Raw genomic sequence first — 18,575 nt, forward strand, 5'->3', positions numbered from 1 at the left:
TTGCTTAATGTACAGGGAAAATGAATTTCCTTCTAAAAAATAATTTAAGAAAGCTGGGAAAATTCATTTTAGGTAAAGGTTCTTCTAAATATAGATGCAACTCCTTTTTTCTGCTATCCTTGGGTTCTTTGCTGTCATAGAAACACATTGTTTAGTCTTTCCTCTCAAAGCTAATTAGAAACATGATTCAATAGATTTTAGGAATAACTGTAAGGAGAGTCATTGCTGAAATCTGGCCTTGGTTCTCACTAACCTACTGAATGGGGTAAAGATCTGCAGAATGGAGATAACGTTGCATTCTTCAGTAACGAGATGAGAAGAACCACCCATTTGTTAAGTGATAGCAGCATCTTTCAGTTATTTTGAGTTGTGCTGTTGTGGTGTTCATAAATGTTATGAAAATGGAAGGAGCATGGAAACAGGTAAAAATGCAGTGCAGGGCTGTATAAAAATGCAACATAACTGGGATTAAATCTTCTGTCTCTGGCATTTTACCCTATGCTTGGAAAGTGTTTTGTCTGTGGTCAGAAAAAGTGCCCCTGCACTTTGTTCCCAGCCTGACAGAAAAGATTTGCATCCTTCCCCCAGGTCCTGCTTTAAGCAGGACAGTAGTGTGTGTTGGCGGTGATTGACAGTCATCATCCCAACCAGGAGGCAGGACTGGGACAAGGGTCATTTAAACTGCAGCAAGGACCATACACTGCTGCAACCCTCCCTGCAAAAGAGAGGGATTGATGTCGTACATAGATCTCCAGCTGCAGAACTAACTTCTGTCCCCTGTGAACCCAGTGTATTTTTAGCAGGATTTAAAAATAGGATTCTACATCCTCACGTGTACTGGAAAGAGAGGAGTGTGAGGGCAGCTCATCCTCAGACATGGGTCAGAGATCACTTTTTAAAATGCTTGAGGAAAAGCTATAAACTGCCCTTTTTTAAAGAAACCTGCCCTTTAGCACCTGATACACAGTCAGTTCTGGAAATAAACCAGCTCTCAGCTCACCTCCTATTTGTCTGTTACTCTGAATAGCTGGAGCAGCAAGAAGTGATGTACAAGTGATTGAATTGTCAAATATGGGGCTACTTCATTTCTAATACTGTAAAAACAAGTGCTATAGTTACCCACAGAAGTTGTGGCTGCCCCATTCCCTGGCAGTGTTCAAGGCCAGGTTGGATGGGGCTTGGAGCAACCTGGTCCAGTGGAAGGTAGCCCTGCCCATGGCAGGGGGTTTTGAACTGGATGAGCTTTAAGGTCCCTTCCAACCCAGACCATTCTATGATTCTGTGATTGCTCTCCTGCTGGATTACTGAGCTCATGTTTTCAGTTCTGTTGCCTTTGTGTTGTGTTGTGCCCCTGTGGTAGTGTTGCTACCGGGGTGTCTGGTTCAGAGCTGAAAGCCATGGATACTCTATGCACCAGAGGAGAGCTTAATTAAATGTGCTTTAAAGTCTGAGGATATTTATAGTAGGGACATACTGGATTTTTTGATGATCTGGAGATGTACTTCTTAATTAAATTCAGCCAGGTGTGCTGCAGAGAGGAAAAAGAGCTGTTAAAAATGCAGAGGAATTCAGCTTGTGTTTAGAGATATAGTTAGCTGTGGAGGGTACAAGCAGCAGTTGCAAAGAGAGCTGATAGAATGCTGCTGCTCCACGCTTTCTCCTGATTTTCTATGAAAAACTCATTTTGGATTATATTCCATTTGTGCCCCCTATTGAAAACTGTTGTACTTGCCTCCAAAGTGCCCTGCGTAGATGCTCATGAATCATCTATGTTGCACTCAGCCTTTTAAACTGCTGTCACTGCAGTCCTGCTGCATAAAGGAATGTATTAAAAAAGCATACTGGCTTTTATAGCACTCTACTTTCCTCTTACGATTGATGGCAAAAATAAATTAAAGGACTAGTATGTAAAGGATTTTTTTTTTATTTGTGATGCTGTAGAGGATGTGTCTGTGCATCTGCTTCAGCTACTCATCAGCTTCAGTCTCTGGGTAGGGAAACCAAGGAAAACTGATAAAAAGATAGCAGAAACTGATCCACCAGAAAAACAGTGACTTGAATGGACTTCATCAGGCATTTATTGTGATCAATGTTATGTTTTGAAAGAGGCAATAAGATAAAAATTAAATGCCACAAACTGGCCACTTCATTTTTAGCTATTCATCCAGTAAAGAGGCTTGATTTCTTCTGTAGCTGAACACTTGCATCTCTGTCACTGAGCACCAGCATTCCCATTCTGTGGGGAAGGCTGCTTTAATTTAAATTTGAATTAGTTGGCCTTTTAGCATGGGAGGCATCCAATCCAGATGTCTAATATGCTACTGCTTGTATCAGGAAGCCCACCTTGGGCAGAAAAAGAGCTGCAAATAGGATTCATCCCACTTCCCTGAGAAGCTTTTCTGGGGAGGGAGAGCCTGGATGGCTAGCTTATATTGGCGCCCAGTTTTTAGGCTTTAAATAAATAAATGTATTTATACAGTAGTTGAATTTAAATCTTCCTTGTATTCTTGGAGATGAGCAATAGCAGTTGATTCAGCTTAGCGTAATTTCTGGCTATGGGATAGCATAGCCATATCACTTTTGGCTTTGGGACCATAGCTGGTCCCTCCATAAGAGGTGTCTCCATACTTTCTTCCTTTCCCCTACCGCAATTTATTGTAAGTATTGTGCTCAATGAGCAATGACCCTAAGAAAAAGTGGAAAGAAAAAGGAATATAAAGAAAGAGTGTTAGAACAGTCTTATATTGATTCTGTTAGCATTAACTGAGTTCTCCTTAAAATCCTACTAGACACACAATGCAGTATTAGTTTTAAATGCTTTCTGACTATAGAAATCATATTGTAAATATCTTCTAAAAGGGGATCTAGTAAAAAGATGCTAACACGGATTGGAGACTCAAGGAACAATTAAATGAGCACGCTCGCTCAGGTAACCTTTCTCTGTTCTTCCCCAGGACCTGTTGACACGACACAAATTGTTGGTAGCTGAATTTCTGGAACAAAATTATGATGCAGTAAGTACAAAGGCTACAAGAATTTTTTCTGTTCATGCTTAGCTGGAAAAAGTGCCCCTTCAGTAGCAGGGGGGTTCATTCTTCAGGTAAAATAGTCACATAGGGCTGCAGAACTAAACACTGTTTTTACTAAAGCAGAATCCTCACAAGGCATTTGAAATATCCCCCTCTGCCCACACCTGGGGACATGCTGCAAGGTTTCAGGAGAACTTGCAGTTTAAAAGCAAGGTTTATTTCTCTCTGCATGCTTCATATCTCCTCATATGTAAATGGAACTGTAAACTTTGTATGTAAATAGATCATGGGAGAAAAAAAAAATAAAATGTTTTTAAACAGTTTTGTGATATTCCAGCACTGGGAGGGCCGTACTGATGTTATTTACAATACTTTGGGACACAGGGAAAGAGTTACTGGAAGAAGTTTTAGCATTACTGGAAATGACAGGTACCTAAGTGGGGGACTGAGGTGACTGTGCCTCTTGCCATCCTAAGGCACTTAGCCCCTTGGTTAGCTGCTGTTTTTTACTTTGATTTTTTTTTGCCTCAGTTTTGAACCAAATGTAGGTCAGAAAAATTCCATTGGAATCAAGCAAAACTGGACTGATATGGATCATGCAACTACACTGTGGGTTATACTCTCATGTTACCCGAGTTATTCTTTATTTCATTGCCAAAGTGAAAGAGCCAAGACTATCTCTTTCATTTTGGTTACCAAAAAGTTTAAACAAAGATCAGGCTTATTATTGCTGAGTCACAAATGCAGCTTAACTGGAGCAAAATTAGTGTCTCTGCCAATCTTTCCTCTTAATACTGAAGCACTGCATTGGAACAGTCCCCATTCTGCATTTATTTAATGTTGAACTTTCTAAATATAAATTGTGGAAGGGAGCATATTTATTAGATGATCTTGGACAGCAGTGTTGGGGTTTTTTTGGTTGTTTGGTAGATGGTTTGAACATATTGTAGACTTCTCTCTCAGTTTTCTGGACCACAAGATTGCCTTGTCCCAGTCCTGCAAAGCCAGCCTGTGCTCAGCTCCTGGTGACCCTCATTGGGCAAGCAATTTTAATCAGTGGCACCTCACCAAAGGAGCTTTTGGCATATGCCAGTATGAGCTGCACCATCACCTGTTTTGAGTTCACAGAGCAAGTCATGAGTGCAGTATGAGCAGACATTATGTGCTGGACCCACATGTCCTGACAGCATTCACCCTCCTGTAAGAGAAGGCTGTACAGGCACTGACTTACTTCTGTCCTAGTTGGCTCACGCCAGCTCCTTTTACATCCAGTCCATATGCGGTATCCCCCTCTGTGGTATTTGGAAGAGGAGTGTTCCTGAGCATTAATTCACTTCATGATAACCAGCCAAGACAAAAAGGCCACGAGAGCTGGGCCTGGCATGGCAGTCATGTGTTAGATGGCGGCACTACTGCGACCTCTGCTGCTGCTCTGGGGTGGGAAGGAGCAGGAGAGAGGTTGGACATGAATCAGATGCATTTTGTGTTTTCTTGTTATTCTAGATCTTTGAGGATTATGAAAAACTCCTTCATTCTGAGAATTACGTAACAAAGAGACAATCTCTAAAGGTAAAGTCAAGTTTCTCAGCACTTTCCTTCTAAGTTTGAACTCCATGTTATGCAGGATGCATGTATGGCAATGGAGCAGCCATGTAGTCTCTAACAAAAGAAGAGATAAGTGCTCAAGTGCTCTTCTTACAATACACAAGAGCTCACTGTGTCTTTTCTTTCCTGGATCTCTGGTGAAGCGTTGGGCCATTTCTATGGAATAAACACTGTCGTTTCTCCTCTGACCTCAAATCTGCACTTTGGTTTAGAACGTAGGTTAAAATGAACTTGAGAGTAATGTGATAGTCTCTGTTTGTCTGGTGCTGCTTGCTGCTACAGCAACCACGTCTGACGTGACCTGCAGATGGGATCAGATAGGCGTGTTAATGTAACTTTTGAATGAAGTGAGGGTGTCTTTGTGGGACAGCTGCACTGCGCTTGCTTCTGTCCTAGCTGGCTCTCACCAGCTCCTCTTACACCAGTTGATATGTGGGATCCCTCTCTGTAGTATTTAGAAGATGAACATTACTGGGCATAAAGTAACTCACTCCATGGTAACAAGTTTAGTTACTTTTTCTTAAAGGTAGTGACATTGAAACCTCCTAGGCAAGCATTAAAATTCTTTGCATTCAAAAATAAAGTGTTAAACCTAAAAAACTGTTCTGTTTTTAATTGTGTCTATAGTTGCTGGGTGAATTGATTCTGGACCGACACAATTTCGCCATCATGACAAAATACATCAGCAAACCAGAAAATCTGAAGCTGATGATGAACTTGCTGCGAGATAAAAGCCCCAACATTCAGTTTGAAGCATTCCACGTGTTTAAGGTGAGCTAGTATGAGCTGCAGAAGTGGCAGACTTTCCCTTTTCCTCATAAAAATGTCTTTCAAGGTGGGCAAGAGAGAGCCCAGAGAAAATTAAGGCAAAGGTTGGGGTTTACAGTAACTTCCAGCATTTGAGAATGTCTTCATTGGAAGCCTTTTTATCACTCAGCCTCTGATTTTTGTTTGCCTTCCTTCAAGTGAGATCAAAGTAGCATCATTTTGGTTTGGGCTAAGGGTGGTCAGTCAAGTAACAATGAGGTGGATGCTACAGGTAACAAAATACACAGCTTCTAGGTAGTGTCCAGGGTAGCTTCCCCAAATTCTTAGCTCATTTTATCTGGGCAAAGATTAAAAGCCAAAGTCTTAAAACTCTTCATTAAGACTAACAGTGCTGGCATCAGTGGGAACACAGTTTGCTTTTAAAGGTATTAAAAAGATTTGGTAAATCTGAGCTTGAAATCAGTTTAATCCTTCCGTACTTTTGCAGTGATCATTAATGCACTCTCAACTACCAGACCCAAACAGTGTCCTTTTTTTTATGGTGATTAATGTTTAAGTGAAATAAGTGAAAAGTTTACCATTTTCCTATCAAAAAAGTCCTCTGCTCTGAGACACAGGATGAGTTGGATTATTGTTATGCAAAACTACCTTTAATTTGGAATGAACACATTCATTTCAGACTATATAAACAGAGTTGTTAATGATTTTCAGTAGAGGACTATTAATCTATAAGGATATCCTTCCCCAAGATGGTTAAGAAAGATACCAGATCCCACCAAAAGGCACGCTACTGGAAAAAGGTTACATCACCCTCCACAAATACAGGGTGACTTGTTGGGTTTTGTACTTCTGCCATTTCTGATTTGGAGAAAAGCTTTCAGATCCTCAGTGGGGAGGCTTAGATGATGTGCAGCTTCTCCAAAAAGCTTTTAGTTTCCAAGAAAACAAGCTTCAAGGAGGATTAAAAAACCAAAATCCCTTCCTGAAATAAGCAGCTTGGTAAGCTGTTCCCTTGCTGACTTCCTCCATAGTCAGCTGAACTACTGTAACTTCTACTCCTTATCAGAAGGTATGTGGCTCCAAGATAAGTGAGAAGTCAAGCTCCAAACACTTGCAGCCTTTGAGATGCCTGTGAAGGGAAGAGATCAGAGGATTGGACTCTCAAAGCCACTCTGTGAATAAATGCCAGATTTTTATGTATGAAACCCAGGAGTTGCTGTTCCTGAATTAATGATGGGCCTTGGGAACAGCTGACATTGCTTAGTTTAAGAGGCATTTGAAAGGATTTGGAATAACTTGAAAGGACTCCAGTGTGCAACCATGTCACACATTGCTGTTGCTTCCACTCTGCCTTCCCATTCCTCCTTTCCTATCCTTTTCCAGTAATTTGCGTCTCATTTCCAGTTAGAGTGGAGATATTGTAGACTCAGCCTTGCTTGACCACTTGAAATTGCTATCATGTGGACATAATGCTGAAGCCTTGGGATGCCCAGCAAAATGAACATTGTGTGGTGGTAATGTTGCGTGTCTTCAGTTCAAAGGGCCAGACTGTGGCTGGATACTAACCTTCATGGGTTTTTCCCATGTGCTACCCATCAGCAACGTTTAAGCAGTGCCATGGCATTCCTCATGCTATGTTACAAGCATAGTGCTTGTGGGGAGATTGCAGACTCAGAGCAGAATCCAATCAGCTGGAAACTGCTCATTTATAACTACCAGCAGCACACTAGAGTAACTCTAGAGGTGCAGCAGGGCTCCCCTTTGGGGTCCTCAGGATCTGGGTTAGCAGGATGTAGCATTCAGCTTCTCTCCAGTGGGCAGAGTAGTTAAAGGGTATGTTATGGAAAACAGTTGTGAATTAGCTTTGTAGAGCATGTTAGAGAAGGCAGCTTTCCTCCAATTTCACTTCTTAAATTGAATTCTAACTCCTTGAGAACTACTGAAGGAAATCCTTAAATATTTAAGAGAATGAAGGGAAACAATTTTGGCTGGCTCTGCCCTGCTTTGTGGTGTCTCTGCCTCCTGTTTCTGGGTTAGTGTCTCTCAGACCGGTCCTCTTGTCAGCTGTAATAACTCTGTGCTAATGTAACTGGAGGAGGAATCTTGCCCTCAGCTTTTAATCTCATAAATTTTAAACTATGCCTGCCTTTTAAAACTGTGCTTGCAAAATACCTGTGTGGTGCTGGTTGAAATTACAGTAGACTGACCTCAAAGATTTGAAATTAATGGTCTGCTGAGAAGTGGATACTTGTTGCTCTGTCTGAGCTGCCAAAAGATTTGGGTTTAAATTACCTGATTTAGATGTATCACCAGTTAGACAAAGTTGAAATGAAAAAGGGCTTGTTCTGTAAGCATCTAGATTCCAACACTCCCATGCCCCAGATGAACCCCCTCCAAAAAAGGCATGTGATTCTTACCTCCCTGAGGCAATTTCCAAGTATTAAAGATTCAAAAGTGTAAGCTAGAGATGAAAATGATGAGCACCTCTAGCACAGAAATATTTTGCAGGAACATTTTGTGGCTAGAAATGCCATTATTCCTTCAAGCTCTGAGGATATTTTAATTATCCAGGATGCTTTGAGTGGGAAATTGAAGACAGTGTCCACTTGCAGTGCCTCCTTCTGTTCTCCACTGAGGAGATGCTTGATCTTCCTCCTAGCTCCAGCTCCTGTTTTTTTTTGCCTAAGCAAAATGGAGCTTATGCCTTGCAGCACCATCCTAAAGGCCTATGGCTGCTTTGTAAAGCTGGATGTCCCAGACAGTGTATGCATGAGGATTAGCCAGTATTTAATCATCAGGAAAAGCTAACACATCTCACCCCTTTCCTCCTCCTCCATAAACTATCCACTGGGATCACCTAGAGCTGTAGGCTTTTGAGAGTCACCAGTTCTTGTTTGCATTGATTTCATTGGAGAGGTCTCGAGCTTGCACACTTTGAGGACTAAATAGTGGGAAGGGCTCTCCAGTTCTTACAGTGGATTCGTGACAGTTTTTACTGAAGCCTGCTTTGAGTTTGCCTCCTGTAGGGGAGACCAGATGTTTCAGACATACGTGAATGTGGTGCAGGTGTTCCCTTGACCTTACACATTTACAACTACAGGCTAGTCACAAGCTCTCTTGGCTTTCACGTAAACAATTAGATTATTTTGAGGAAAACACCCTGTAGCAGTGAATTAGGATTATGCAATTTACTTGTTCTTAATCAGACATTTAGCAAGATACATTTTATTAAGATCTAAAAATAGAATGGGTACACTATGTTTTGTGACCTTAGTTTTGTGTTTCCATTCTCTTCTATGCCCATTACAGAACTACCTCCTGCAGCTTGCTCTGCAAATGGTCTCACATAATTGAACCATACTGACAGTTCCCTCTTGGTAGGAAGCTGGAACCACATTTGTGGGATGTGTCCTCTCTGTTTCTTAGCTGGAGAGTTCAAAGGGCAAGAAGTGTTATGTGAATCATTGTGCTATAAGTAACATGAACCATAAGGCACTTCTGTGTGCAGTTTCCTGACACAGTAAGACTGTGTGTGACCCCAGAAGTAAGTCTTAAAATACCCACTCCAGGGTATCCAACCTCTGTAATTACTTCTCCTCTGCTATAATCCCAGAGGGTGGTGGTGCCTGGTTATTAGTTGTACAGCAACAAGGTTGGATTCTGCAGTCAAGTGATTTTGACGTTTGAAGAAATACAGTGACATCTCAATGACAGAGAAGAGGGCAACAGTCCCACTTTGGACCACTATTGAAGCTTCAGAGTTGATTTTCCTTCTAGCCCTTTTTCAGATATTCACAAGATGGAACTGTACTGAAGCAGCTATTTTTAGAGTTGGGATTATGAGTACTCTATACTGTGTCTCTGTCTCATCTAGCTGAATTAAATGCGCTGGTACATCCAACCTTTCATAATAAAACCATAGGTGAAACAAAATTCTCTGAAGTGTTTTAACTTCAGTTAAACTTCATTTTAGTAGAAATATCCCAGATAGCATTAATAATGATTTCTGTTGTCAGGGATTTATCTCCTCCTCTGTGACAATAGAGAGTTCTGAATGAGGAAGGCTCTTTTAAAAGTGAAGTCTCATGGTGGTCCTGCTCCTGAGCTTTGTGAAGCTGATGAGTTGATACTGGCAGAATTGATTTTGTTTGCTTAACTGAAGTATTGAATAACATTTCAGGATTTTTTTTGTGCTTTAACATTGTCTCTTCACGAGTCCCTGTCAACCCTGAGCAAGACTGGCAGTCAAGATGATCTTTGTTTGCATGGGCAGTTTTGACAGTTTTGCAAGAAGATTATAAATAATAAAGCAGGAAGATAAACAGGATACGATGTATTGAACTAAGTTCTTTAGTTTTGCTATAGTCATACCAGTTGAGTGGCCTGTGTGAAATGCTGGTATTTACTAGGTTTACCACTAGACCTTTCCAGTTCTCTTTGCAGACCAGGTAGCTTTTACAAGAGGAATGATTTCTTCATTTTGAGAGTCAGCCTCCACCTGTCCTTATAAGGAGGTCTAATATTCATTGAAGGGAGATGTTCAGAACTTCAAGGTCAGGCCTTCTTTAGAGGATTCCATTTGCATCGCAATCAGACTGTTTCTGAAGGTGTTGATCCTGCCAGTGTAGGTGATGGTTTCCTCCTGGTCACAAGGGGGAAACTGTCTGAACTCCAAATTAAAACCTTTTATGCAGATGTGTAATGGTTACTTTCCTCATCCCTGCCTGCAGGCTTACATACTGCTTTTCTCAAAGGAAGTTTGTCCAGACAGCTGGGAGGCTTATCACAGCCTGAATTCTGGAAGTACCCAGCCTCTATCAGTGTGGTGCATCAGTAGGTCAGCACATGAGGAGCTGCAACATGGGGCTGCTTGAGCTGACAGCGTGAACTACCACAGTGTCAGCCAAAGCCAAACATTCGTACCCATACAATTTCAAGAATTGGGTTTCCTAGATAAGGCACAGGCTGGAAAGCTTTAAAGAACATTCAGCAGTGATTTACATCCCAGACCCCTTTTATTCCCCAGTCTAAGGGGAACCAATGCATCAATACCAGGATGTCAAAGTTATTTGCGTAGGAGGGGTATTGCTTTCGGATGCTGCAGGCAGCAACAGAACAATCAGCTACTGACAGTCCATCAAGTGTAGTGAGAGCTGTGAACTGGCTGTCTGACCCACTGATAGATGTGTCCCTGGTAAGATGCTACACTTAGTGCTTGGAGTGTCATGCAGGAAAGCTGTTACTTTAAAGTGGCTCTGAAGGGATCATTGGGAGTTTGGGCTGTTGGTGCTACTTTAGAGAAGTTTTCAGTGGCAAGTAAGCATAAAAAGAAATCACATGAGATTAGCAATCAGATAATCAAGGAAAGGTGATGTGGAGGCCTGTGCAAAGACACTGTGGATAATGGTAGATACTGTACTGTCAAATACCATGGACTGGCCACTAGAACAGGGGAAACTCTGGAGAAGACTTGGGGCCTGGGAGCATTCACCCAGTGTGGCAGAGGTTGCAGCTCCTTCCCCAGAGCAGAGCGAAAAGCACCTTGAAGCAAGGACTCCTAGGAGTGATGTGAGCAGGAGGAATCCAGAGGAGACAAAAGCATAGGCTCCTGTGTCATCAGGATGCCAGGGTTTAAGAGTAGATGCATTACCTCATCTTTATGGAATAAGACAAAATAAATGTTTCAGCCCAGTCTGGGCAGAAGTATTTAGTGTGGCACTGTTGATGTGTGCCCAGCCCCATTCTTTCCACACATTCCCCACATGGGACATTTTCCAAACCATTTGTATAACATCCCCTAATCGGGGGGCATGAAGCTTAACAATAGGTCCAGTCTGAATCCTGTCCCTATCTGTAGCGGGTGTTATTTCTGAGGGCACGTGGCTGTAACACAGCTCCCAGGGATGGTGTGTGCATGTTCCTCATCATGTAACACAGCTCCTCCCTGCACAGCTGGACCTGGCCCAGGTTTTCATGTGGGCACAATCTCCACAGAAATAGAGGAACTTGCAGAAGAGCTGTAGGTCAGGAGCCAGCAGCTCCAGGGCCAGGCGGGCGGTGGTGCTGCCTATGCTCGGCCAGACAACATGCCATTCTGTGTACTGTCAGCAGATGCTTGTTTTCATTCTGGTTTGGACAGGCATGGAGGGAAACTGGACGTTTTCCAGTCCTGTCCATCCTTAATTTCTTCTTGTTGAGTAGAGAGTAACTGGAGTTATTTATGTTGTTGCACAAGCGCTGGGGTGGTGTTTTGTTGTCCAGCCATGGAAACCTCAGTGCAAGACAGACACAGGAGCCCCTCCTGGGGTGGCCAGGGCTGTGCTGTGCCTGTTCCCACCGCCAGACCTGCATCCCGGCTGCCAATCCTGCATCCCTGCAGCCTCCTGAGGTCCCTGGGAAGAGCTTGTCACTGCTGGCCTTTACAACTGGCCTGAAGTTTCCTGTCGTCAGCAGGTGCCGTGCGTAAGGCAGAGAAAATGTTAAAGAAACAGTGTTGTGGCATAGGGAGTTGTCTTCAGAGCTGGGAAACCCTGTGGCTTTAGGCATTTGTGGAGGAGAAATGAGAACATGGCTAGGTTTATCCCTAAAACACGACTGTTTGAGAAGACCAGTAAGCCCACAGTGCTGGGCTGGCTGTACCGGGTGAGTATCTGTGTCTGTGTCTCCCTGCCTTGCCACCCTCCTCTGCTTAGTGAGGGCAGTGAAGGTGCCTGGTGCACCACGGTGCTCCTGCTGCTGGAAATTTCCACACTCCCATGAATGGATTAGGCAGAGGGAAGCAGAGCCTCTGACATACTTTTCCAAACCAAAACAAAGCTGGCAAGTCTAATTTTAGGCCTGGTTTAGTATGGAAATGATATCAGTACTGACACAAAGCTTTTCTGTTCTGGTAATTAATTTCTGTGTATTTAAGTCTTGCATGTGGAAGAGGCTGAGAATTGATGGCTCACTCTCAGCAGCTGGGTTTACAATCAAACGCTTTCATCAACAAAGAGCAAAATTAAAGGGAAGCGATACCACACACAGGCACAGCTTTGCTTCAGCGTGCTGTTGAACCAACATGTTTGTAACTCCTCTCTCTCTGCCTTGGGAAAAGGTGTGTAGCAGCAGAGTATCTGCCTGCCAGCGCTCAGCTGACTTGTTAGGACATAACTGACGGGGATGTTGTGACTGATGTTGCTCTCTCTCTCCGAGTCTCACTGTGCCTGGTTTTGTTTTCGTGTTAGGTTTTTGTGGCCAGTCCAAACAAAACGCAGCCTATTGTGGAGATCCTGTTGAAAAACCAACCTAAGCTAATTGAGTTTCTGAGCAACTTCCAGAAAGAGAGGACAGATGACGAACAGTTCACCGATGAGAAGAACTACCTGATTAAGCAAATCCGAGACTTGAAAAAGCCAACGGCATGAAGAACTCCTCTCATTTTCCACTGTAGGCATTAATCTTGTTTGTTAATTTCGTCTGTGTCCCTTAAATGCCACAATAGTGCTTGAGAAGGCACAGCAAGTGCCTGTTTTTTATTTTGTCTTTGTTCCTAGATGTAGGGGTTTTACATGAAAACTAAAAAACCAAAAATCTAGAATAATATATTCTTTTTAATCGAGACTATAATTATTTATGTCAATTTAGAATCTTGCTGTAATAGAAGCTGGTTTGATGGGTTTTCATTTGTGCTAGAGAAGAATGAACCTCTTTGCTTAACTTTATCAGCAAACTCAAGCTGTTGGTGAGTGCACAGCGTAGGTCTTCTGAGGACTGTAACATTGCTCCTTTGCACCTGTAATTGTGACTTTGTTCTAGTGCTGCACGCACACAAGACTGTGAAAGAGTATGTTTGTCTCTGGAGTTAGCTGCACTTCTAGATCAGGTTCTATAGTCAAAACAGTGGTAGGTAAAAAAGCAGTAAAGGTCACATTTTTGCTTTATTTTTTTGTGTTCTTTCATCTTTAAGGTTTTCTTTTCCCTTAGATCAGAGGCTCTCTATTCAGTGCCAAGGAATGGGGGAAGGCATCAGCCAGGTGAGCTGTTTCTGCCTGCCTCCAACCTTCCTGCATGCCTTGTGCTATCCTCTCAGCTCCCAGGCAGTCTGATGGGGAGCAGCTCCAGGTACACGGTGCTGTTGTGGAGCACCAGTGAGGGAGGCTGTTTAGCACCAAAGGCCACTTGTAGTCTGGTGTTTGCTGTCCTTGTTCACGCTGATGTGAATTCAGGTTCTGTGTTGAAGTTGTAAAAGATGAAACTGTTGCACTGTTAGTGAGTTAAGTTTAATAAGTTCTGTGGTCCAGTGTTTCCCAGGTGTGTCTGAAGAGTTTTTTTGGATCTTGAAATGAAAATGTTACACTGATGATTTATTAGGAAGTGGAGTTTGAGAGCAGAGAGTGGAAATTTCTTGACTTTTTCTGGACAGCTTAAGTTCCGAGTTTTCCTATTCGTTGTGAGACAGTTATCGAGCTAAACCTCTAGCTAATGCTTCAGATAAAAAGGTGACCTGAACTGTAAAAACAGAACAAGACCTTTTCATTGTTGTGTATTGCGGTGAGTGATACATCAATTTATGTGCTTTAGAAAAGGGATGAAACGGAGCAGATTGTTGACTCATGTTGTTTTTTTGGGATCTTGGATACACACAACAAATTTACATCCTAGTTGCCTGGAATTTAAAAAGAATAATAATATTTACAAGCTATTAAAAGCATGATTACTGATCACCTTCGTTTCTGTCTCTGTTTTTTCTCCTCTTGCTTTTCTGGATAGCCAGACTGCACAGTACTAAATTCATTCTCTCCTTTGCCAACCAGTGTCAGCAGATGGAGAGAGGGAGATGAGCACTGCCTTCAGAGCTACGGCACTCTGCAAGCATCACATCTGCAGCCCTGACTGGCAGGGGGCCTGCAATCCAGGCTGCAGTCCAGCTTAGCCTAACTGCGGTCCTCTCCCAGCCCCCTGGGCAGTGCTCACTATCAGCGGGTTGATAAAGGACCATCTCCAGAGTCACAGACCTCAGAGTAGTCATTTAAGTCTGATCCTCTGGGATTTGGAGCCTGAAAGTGAAGGGCGCTTGGCTGCGCTCTGAGCTCCTGGGGTGGAGCTGGTCTCCAGGGCTGGATTAACGCAGAGACAAGTGTCCATTGCCTCAGCCTCTGGAGTCACATGAGAACATCAGGCTTCCAGCCCGCACTTGGAAAAAATGTCTAATGGTGTATTGTTGGGGAATTCCTGCCCTTGAGAATGTGAGTGTGACCCATACAGAGGTGCCCAGTGGATCTATGAGGGAGGTCAGCACTGTGAGCTGCTCTTGTCTGCGTGGTCTGGGCACAGAAGAGCGCTTGAAGACATCAAAACCTGGCTGTAATATGGGGAGGGAGGTTGCGCCCACACCCCAGTGTTTGATGCGGCCAGCAGGGAACAGAGCAACAGGCTCCATTCCTGCAGCCTTTCCCAGTGTTGAGCAGTCATCAGACTCACACTGGAGTAAGAGGCAAGGAGGGCTTCTGAAAAAGGGGTCTGTGTGCATAAAAGAGGAGTGGTTTTACAGTAAAGTGGCATGGGCCAGGCCCCTTGCAGCTAGCTTATCATGCAAGAAGCCAGTCCTGCATTAGGTATTGCCAGCACACCTCAAAGTAATTGAGTCTTCCCCAAGCTGAACTTGCTTAGCTCTTTGCAAGAAGAAAAAGCAAAAGAAATGGTAAAGATGACATTAAGTACAATAATAATACTTCACAGCAGGTGGGGATGCATCCATAATTATATGAAAATGAGGTCTTTTCTAATGCAACTTTGGAATAATGACAGAACTCTGAATTTCCTTTGGTGTATTCAATCATGGTGGTTCTGCCTAAGTGACTGCTCCCACCAGGAACTCGCGATTCCCCTGAAATTAATACCTGGGGGAGCTGCAGCTCATCAGAGTGAGGACAGGGAAGAAGACTCTAGTCCCCAGAGAGGAAGAAGACTCTAGTCCCCAGAGAGGAAGAAGACTCTAGTCCCCAGAGAGAAAGAAGCCAGAGGATGCTTGGGCTGCAGTCTCTCCATTCCAGTCCCCACCCTGTATTCAGGAAGGTTTGGGTCATATGAATGAATCTCTGCCAACATGCTATGTACAATCCTGCTCGTAAAACCTTGGTTGATACAGCAGAGTGCCAGGAATCATTGAACCATAAGCTTCTGTCCTGGGATTTGGGCAGCTTGTGCTGAAAAGAGAAAAATGTGATTAGAAGCAGTAGCAGCCTCCCCTTGTCCGTAATGGCATGTACACCAGCAGCAGTGAACCTGGCGGAAAGATGCAGGACTCTGGCCTTCAAGAAATGTGGATGCCAAGACTGCTTGAGCCTCTTAATCTGCATATTCTGGGCATGAGATCAGCTGAGAAGGAAAGAATGGTTTGGGCCTCGTAATCTAATGATAGAAGCCCTCCCATGAGGGAGGGGAGATCAGGATCCCATTTGTTCTCTAGTGCATGCTTTGCTCTTGTCTGTGAAATCGGAGCAGGGCTCGGAGAACCCAGGCCTCTTTCCAAAGTGTGCAGTGATGTTTGGTCAGAAGAGAGGCTTTTGCTCTGGGCCAGTGAATGCTTTATTTTTCCATCTGAAGTGGAAGCACTTTAACGTTTTGGCTGGAAGCACCTTCCTGCAGAATGTCTGCCTGGGGATGAAGGCTGTTATGAGGCAGAGGGGATATGTGTTTTGGTCTCCATGACATGAAAAGGAATTGTATTTAGCCCTTCCTTTCTTCACTAAGCACTCTAGCCTAAAAACATGACTTTCCACTAGTTTTGGACTTGCATTTTGGTACCTGCCATTTCACCCGCATGGAATTCATCTGTGTTCGCCTTGAACATCACCCACTGGACTTGTACACACTGCCTGCAGCTGAACAGCATTGAGCAGAGGGATTACTCTGTAGACTGTAGGGGATTTGTTGCATTTACTGCCAAGCAGTGAAAGCCTGTTTCATATCTCTTGTGCTGATGGAGCTGAAATGACCACTTGCTTTCCTGTCAGAGCAGGTAGGTGGTGAGAATTCCATACATGTGCACCAAGTGGAGCAGCACAAGCTGTTAAGACTAGGCCTAAGGTGTCCCAGAGTCTCTAGTGAGAGGCCCAACCCCATAGTGAGAGAGGCAACCACAGCTGTGGCCTGGGGAAGAGAAGGAGCTGAAGTCCCTGCCACCCAGCCCGTGCTGAAGGGGAGCCTTGTCCCCAGCAAAGGTTTCCACCCCTAAGCCCATGGTGTGTCAGGCTATGAGGCAACAGTGGTCCAAGCCAGCTCTGAGCACAGTTGGTGCTGGGCAGGCAACGTGGGACAAGGCTAAGGGGAAAGCCAGGAGAAGGTTAACAGTTGTGAGTGCGTGATTCATCTCTAAGCCAAGCACCTCACAGGGCTGTGGCTTGGCCAAGCTCCCTGAGAGCCCCAGGGGGCAAGCCCAGCCCTCCTGACTCACAGCGCCTGCCTCTAGCTGGCCCTTCTTTCCAGGAATGTGAAAGGAGGAGAAACTATCAGACAACCACCCTTTTTCCCCTGGCATTAGCTGTGAGTGGCTTGGCAAAGCCCTGGTCAAAACAACTTTTTCCACCTCAGGCATCATGCAGCTGAAGGCTGTAATTCACCAGTGCTAGAGGGGCTCCATGCCTGGTTTTTGTCACTGTATGGCACTGGCAAGAGCTGGGATGGCTTTGCTGCTGAGCCTTACCCCCAGGAAACATCGCACTGCTCTGGCTGTCGGTGAGACTGCAGGTACCTGCTGTGGTGCAGCACATGAGGTATGGCCCGGTGCGTGTCCTGCTGTATCTCTCTTGTACGGAGGGGCCCGGAACTGAACACAGGATTTGAGGTGAGGCCTCGTTAGGGTTTTAGGAGTCGTTGGACACAAGCAGCACCTGACCACTAAGGTGACAGGTATGAACAAAGTCTTTTGGCTACATGACAGGCACCAGTCCAGTCACGGCACCAGAGCCCTCATAGTTAAAGCAGCAAAACCTACCCAAGTCCCCAGTGCATCTCTTCTGGAAAGCGCTGCCAGTCTGCTAATGAATGGAGTTATTTCTTCCAAGGGCACAGAGAACACAGGACCTCTGAGGCCTTGCCCACCTCTTATAAATATAGGCCCTTTCTTTCCAAATTGCAGGGTACATTACCTCCACTAACACACAGCTTTGGAGATGCCCTTCTCCTCGCTGGTACAACAGCTGCCTTGGCGAGGGGCTGCAGCAGATTTAAGAGTACCCCTGTTACAGCAGAGCTGCATCTGTTGAGCCTTGTGCAAGCACACAGCCAGGGCTGGCCCCTCAGGGGTGGCACACCCAGGCACGGCCCTGCCCAGCAGCTAGCCTGCAGCACACAAACCTGGCCTGTGCTCATGGGCAGGTGCCCAGGGGACTCTGTGTGGGGGGGACAAGCAGGAGCCTGCAGGGAGCAGAGCTCCCAGACTGCCATGCGGGAAGCAGGGAAAGGCCTTCTGCCCATGTTAAAGCTGGGTGTGTGGGGAAAATGATATTCACAGCTGGACATACCTTGTGTCCCAAGGATTGTCAAGGGCAGAGCCGCAATTAGCTCATGGGATAGAGCAGGTTCTCCCTGTGGGCTGGCAGCAGTGGCTCATGCTTCCTGCCAGAGGCTCAAAGGAAAGTGACACAGGGCCAGGCCTAGTGGCAGGCAAGAACACAGGATGTCCCCGGGCACAGCAGGCATTGCAGGGGGAGGAGTGACAGATGTTCATTCCAGCCAAAGACACAGCTCTCCTGCTATGGCTCCTACCCATGCAGCTATGCTCCTCCGCTTCTACAGGGCTTGTTTTCTCTAGATGAATCTGTTTTGTCCAGTGACGGCAATGAATTCACTCTGCAGGTGAATTCATTGTATGTAAGGCATTCATACTGACTTACACACATAGTTCAGGTGTTTCTGAAAGGACACTGGGGAGGAGGGGATGTGTCTGTGCTGGCATTTGAATGATAATGTCCTTTAGGCCTGTTCAGATGCTTCACGGTTTCCCAGGTTGTTTCAAGCCCTTATTTTTCCTCCAAGTTGGAAATCCAGCTGCCCTGGGGTAAAACTCACTGGCAAAGCTGTGCGGTGACCTCACCACAGTCAAAGTAAAGAGAGTTGAGCAATGAAGGTGAAGGAGGAGAAAACAAACACAGGCAGACTGCAAAGGCTTCGTTGTTCATGCACCTCTCT

General features: G+C 44.7%; 1 protein-coding gene across 1 annotated transcript in view; it reads left to right on the forward strand.

Annotated features, from left to right (window-relative positions):
- The window catches only part of CAB39L (calcium binding protein 39 like), a 36,773-nt gene extending 23,449 nt beyond the window's left edge, over positions 1 to 13,324 (forward strand). The window contains exons 5-8 of the mRNA XM_057425662.1: positions 2,955 to 3,014; positions 4,533 to 4,598; positions 5,262 to 5,405; positions 12,629 to 13,324. Coding sequence (XP_057281645.1) covers positions 2,955 to 3,014; positions 4,533 to 4,598; positions 5,262 to 5,405; positions 12,629 to 12,808 — 450 coding nt within the window. The 3' untranslated portion in view covers positions 12,809 to 13,324. The remainder of the gene's footprint in view (positions 1 to 2,954; positions 3,015 to 4,532; positions 4,599 to 5,261; positions 5,406 to 12,628) is intronic.
- The last annotated feature ends 5,251 nt before the right edge of the window (positions 13,325 to 18,575 follow it).

Source organism: Pezoporus wallicus, unplaced genomic scaffold, assembly GCF_028554395.1.
Source record: "Pezoporus wallicus isolate ANWC-B61680 ecotype Strahan unplaced genomic scaffold, APGP_CSIRO_Pwel_v1 contig_787, whole genome shotgun sequence".
NCBI lineage: Eukaryota > Metazoa > Chordata > Aves > Psittaciformes > Psittacidae > Pezoporus > Pezoporus wallicus.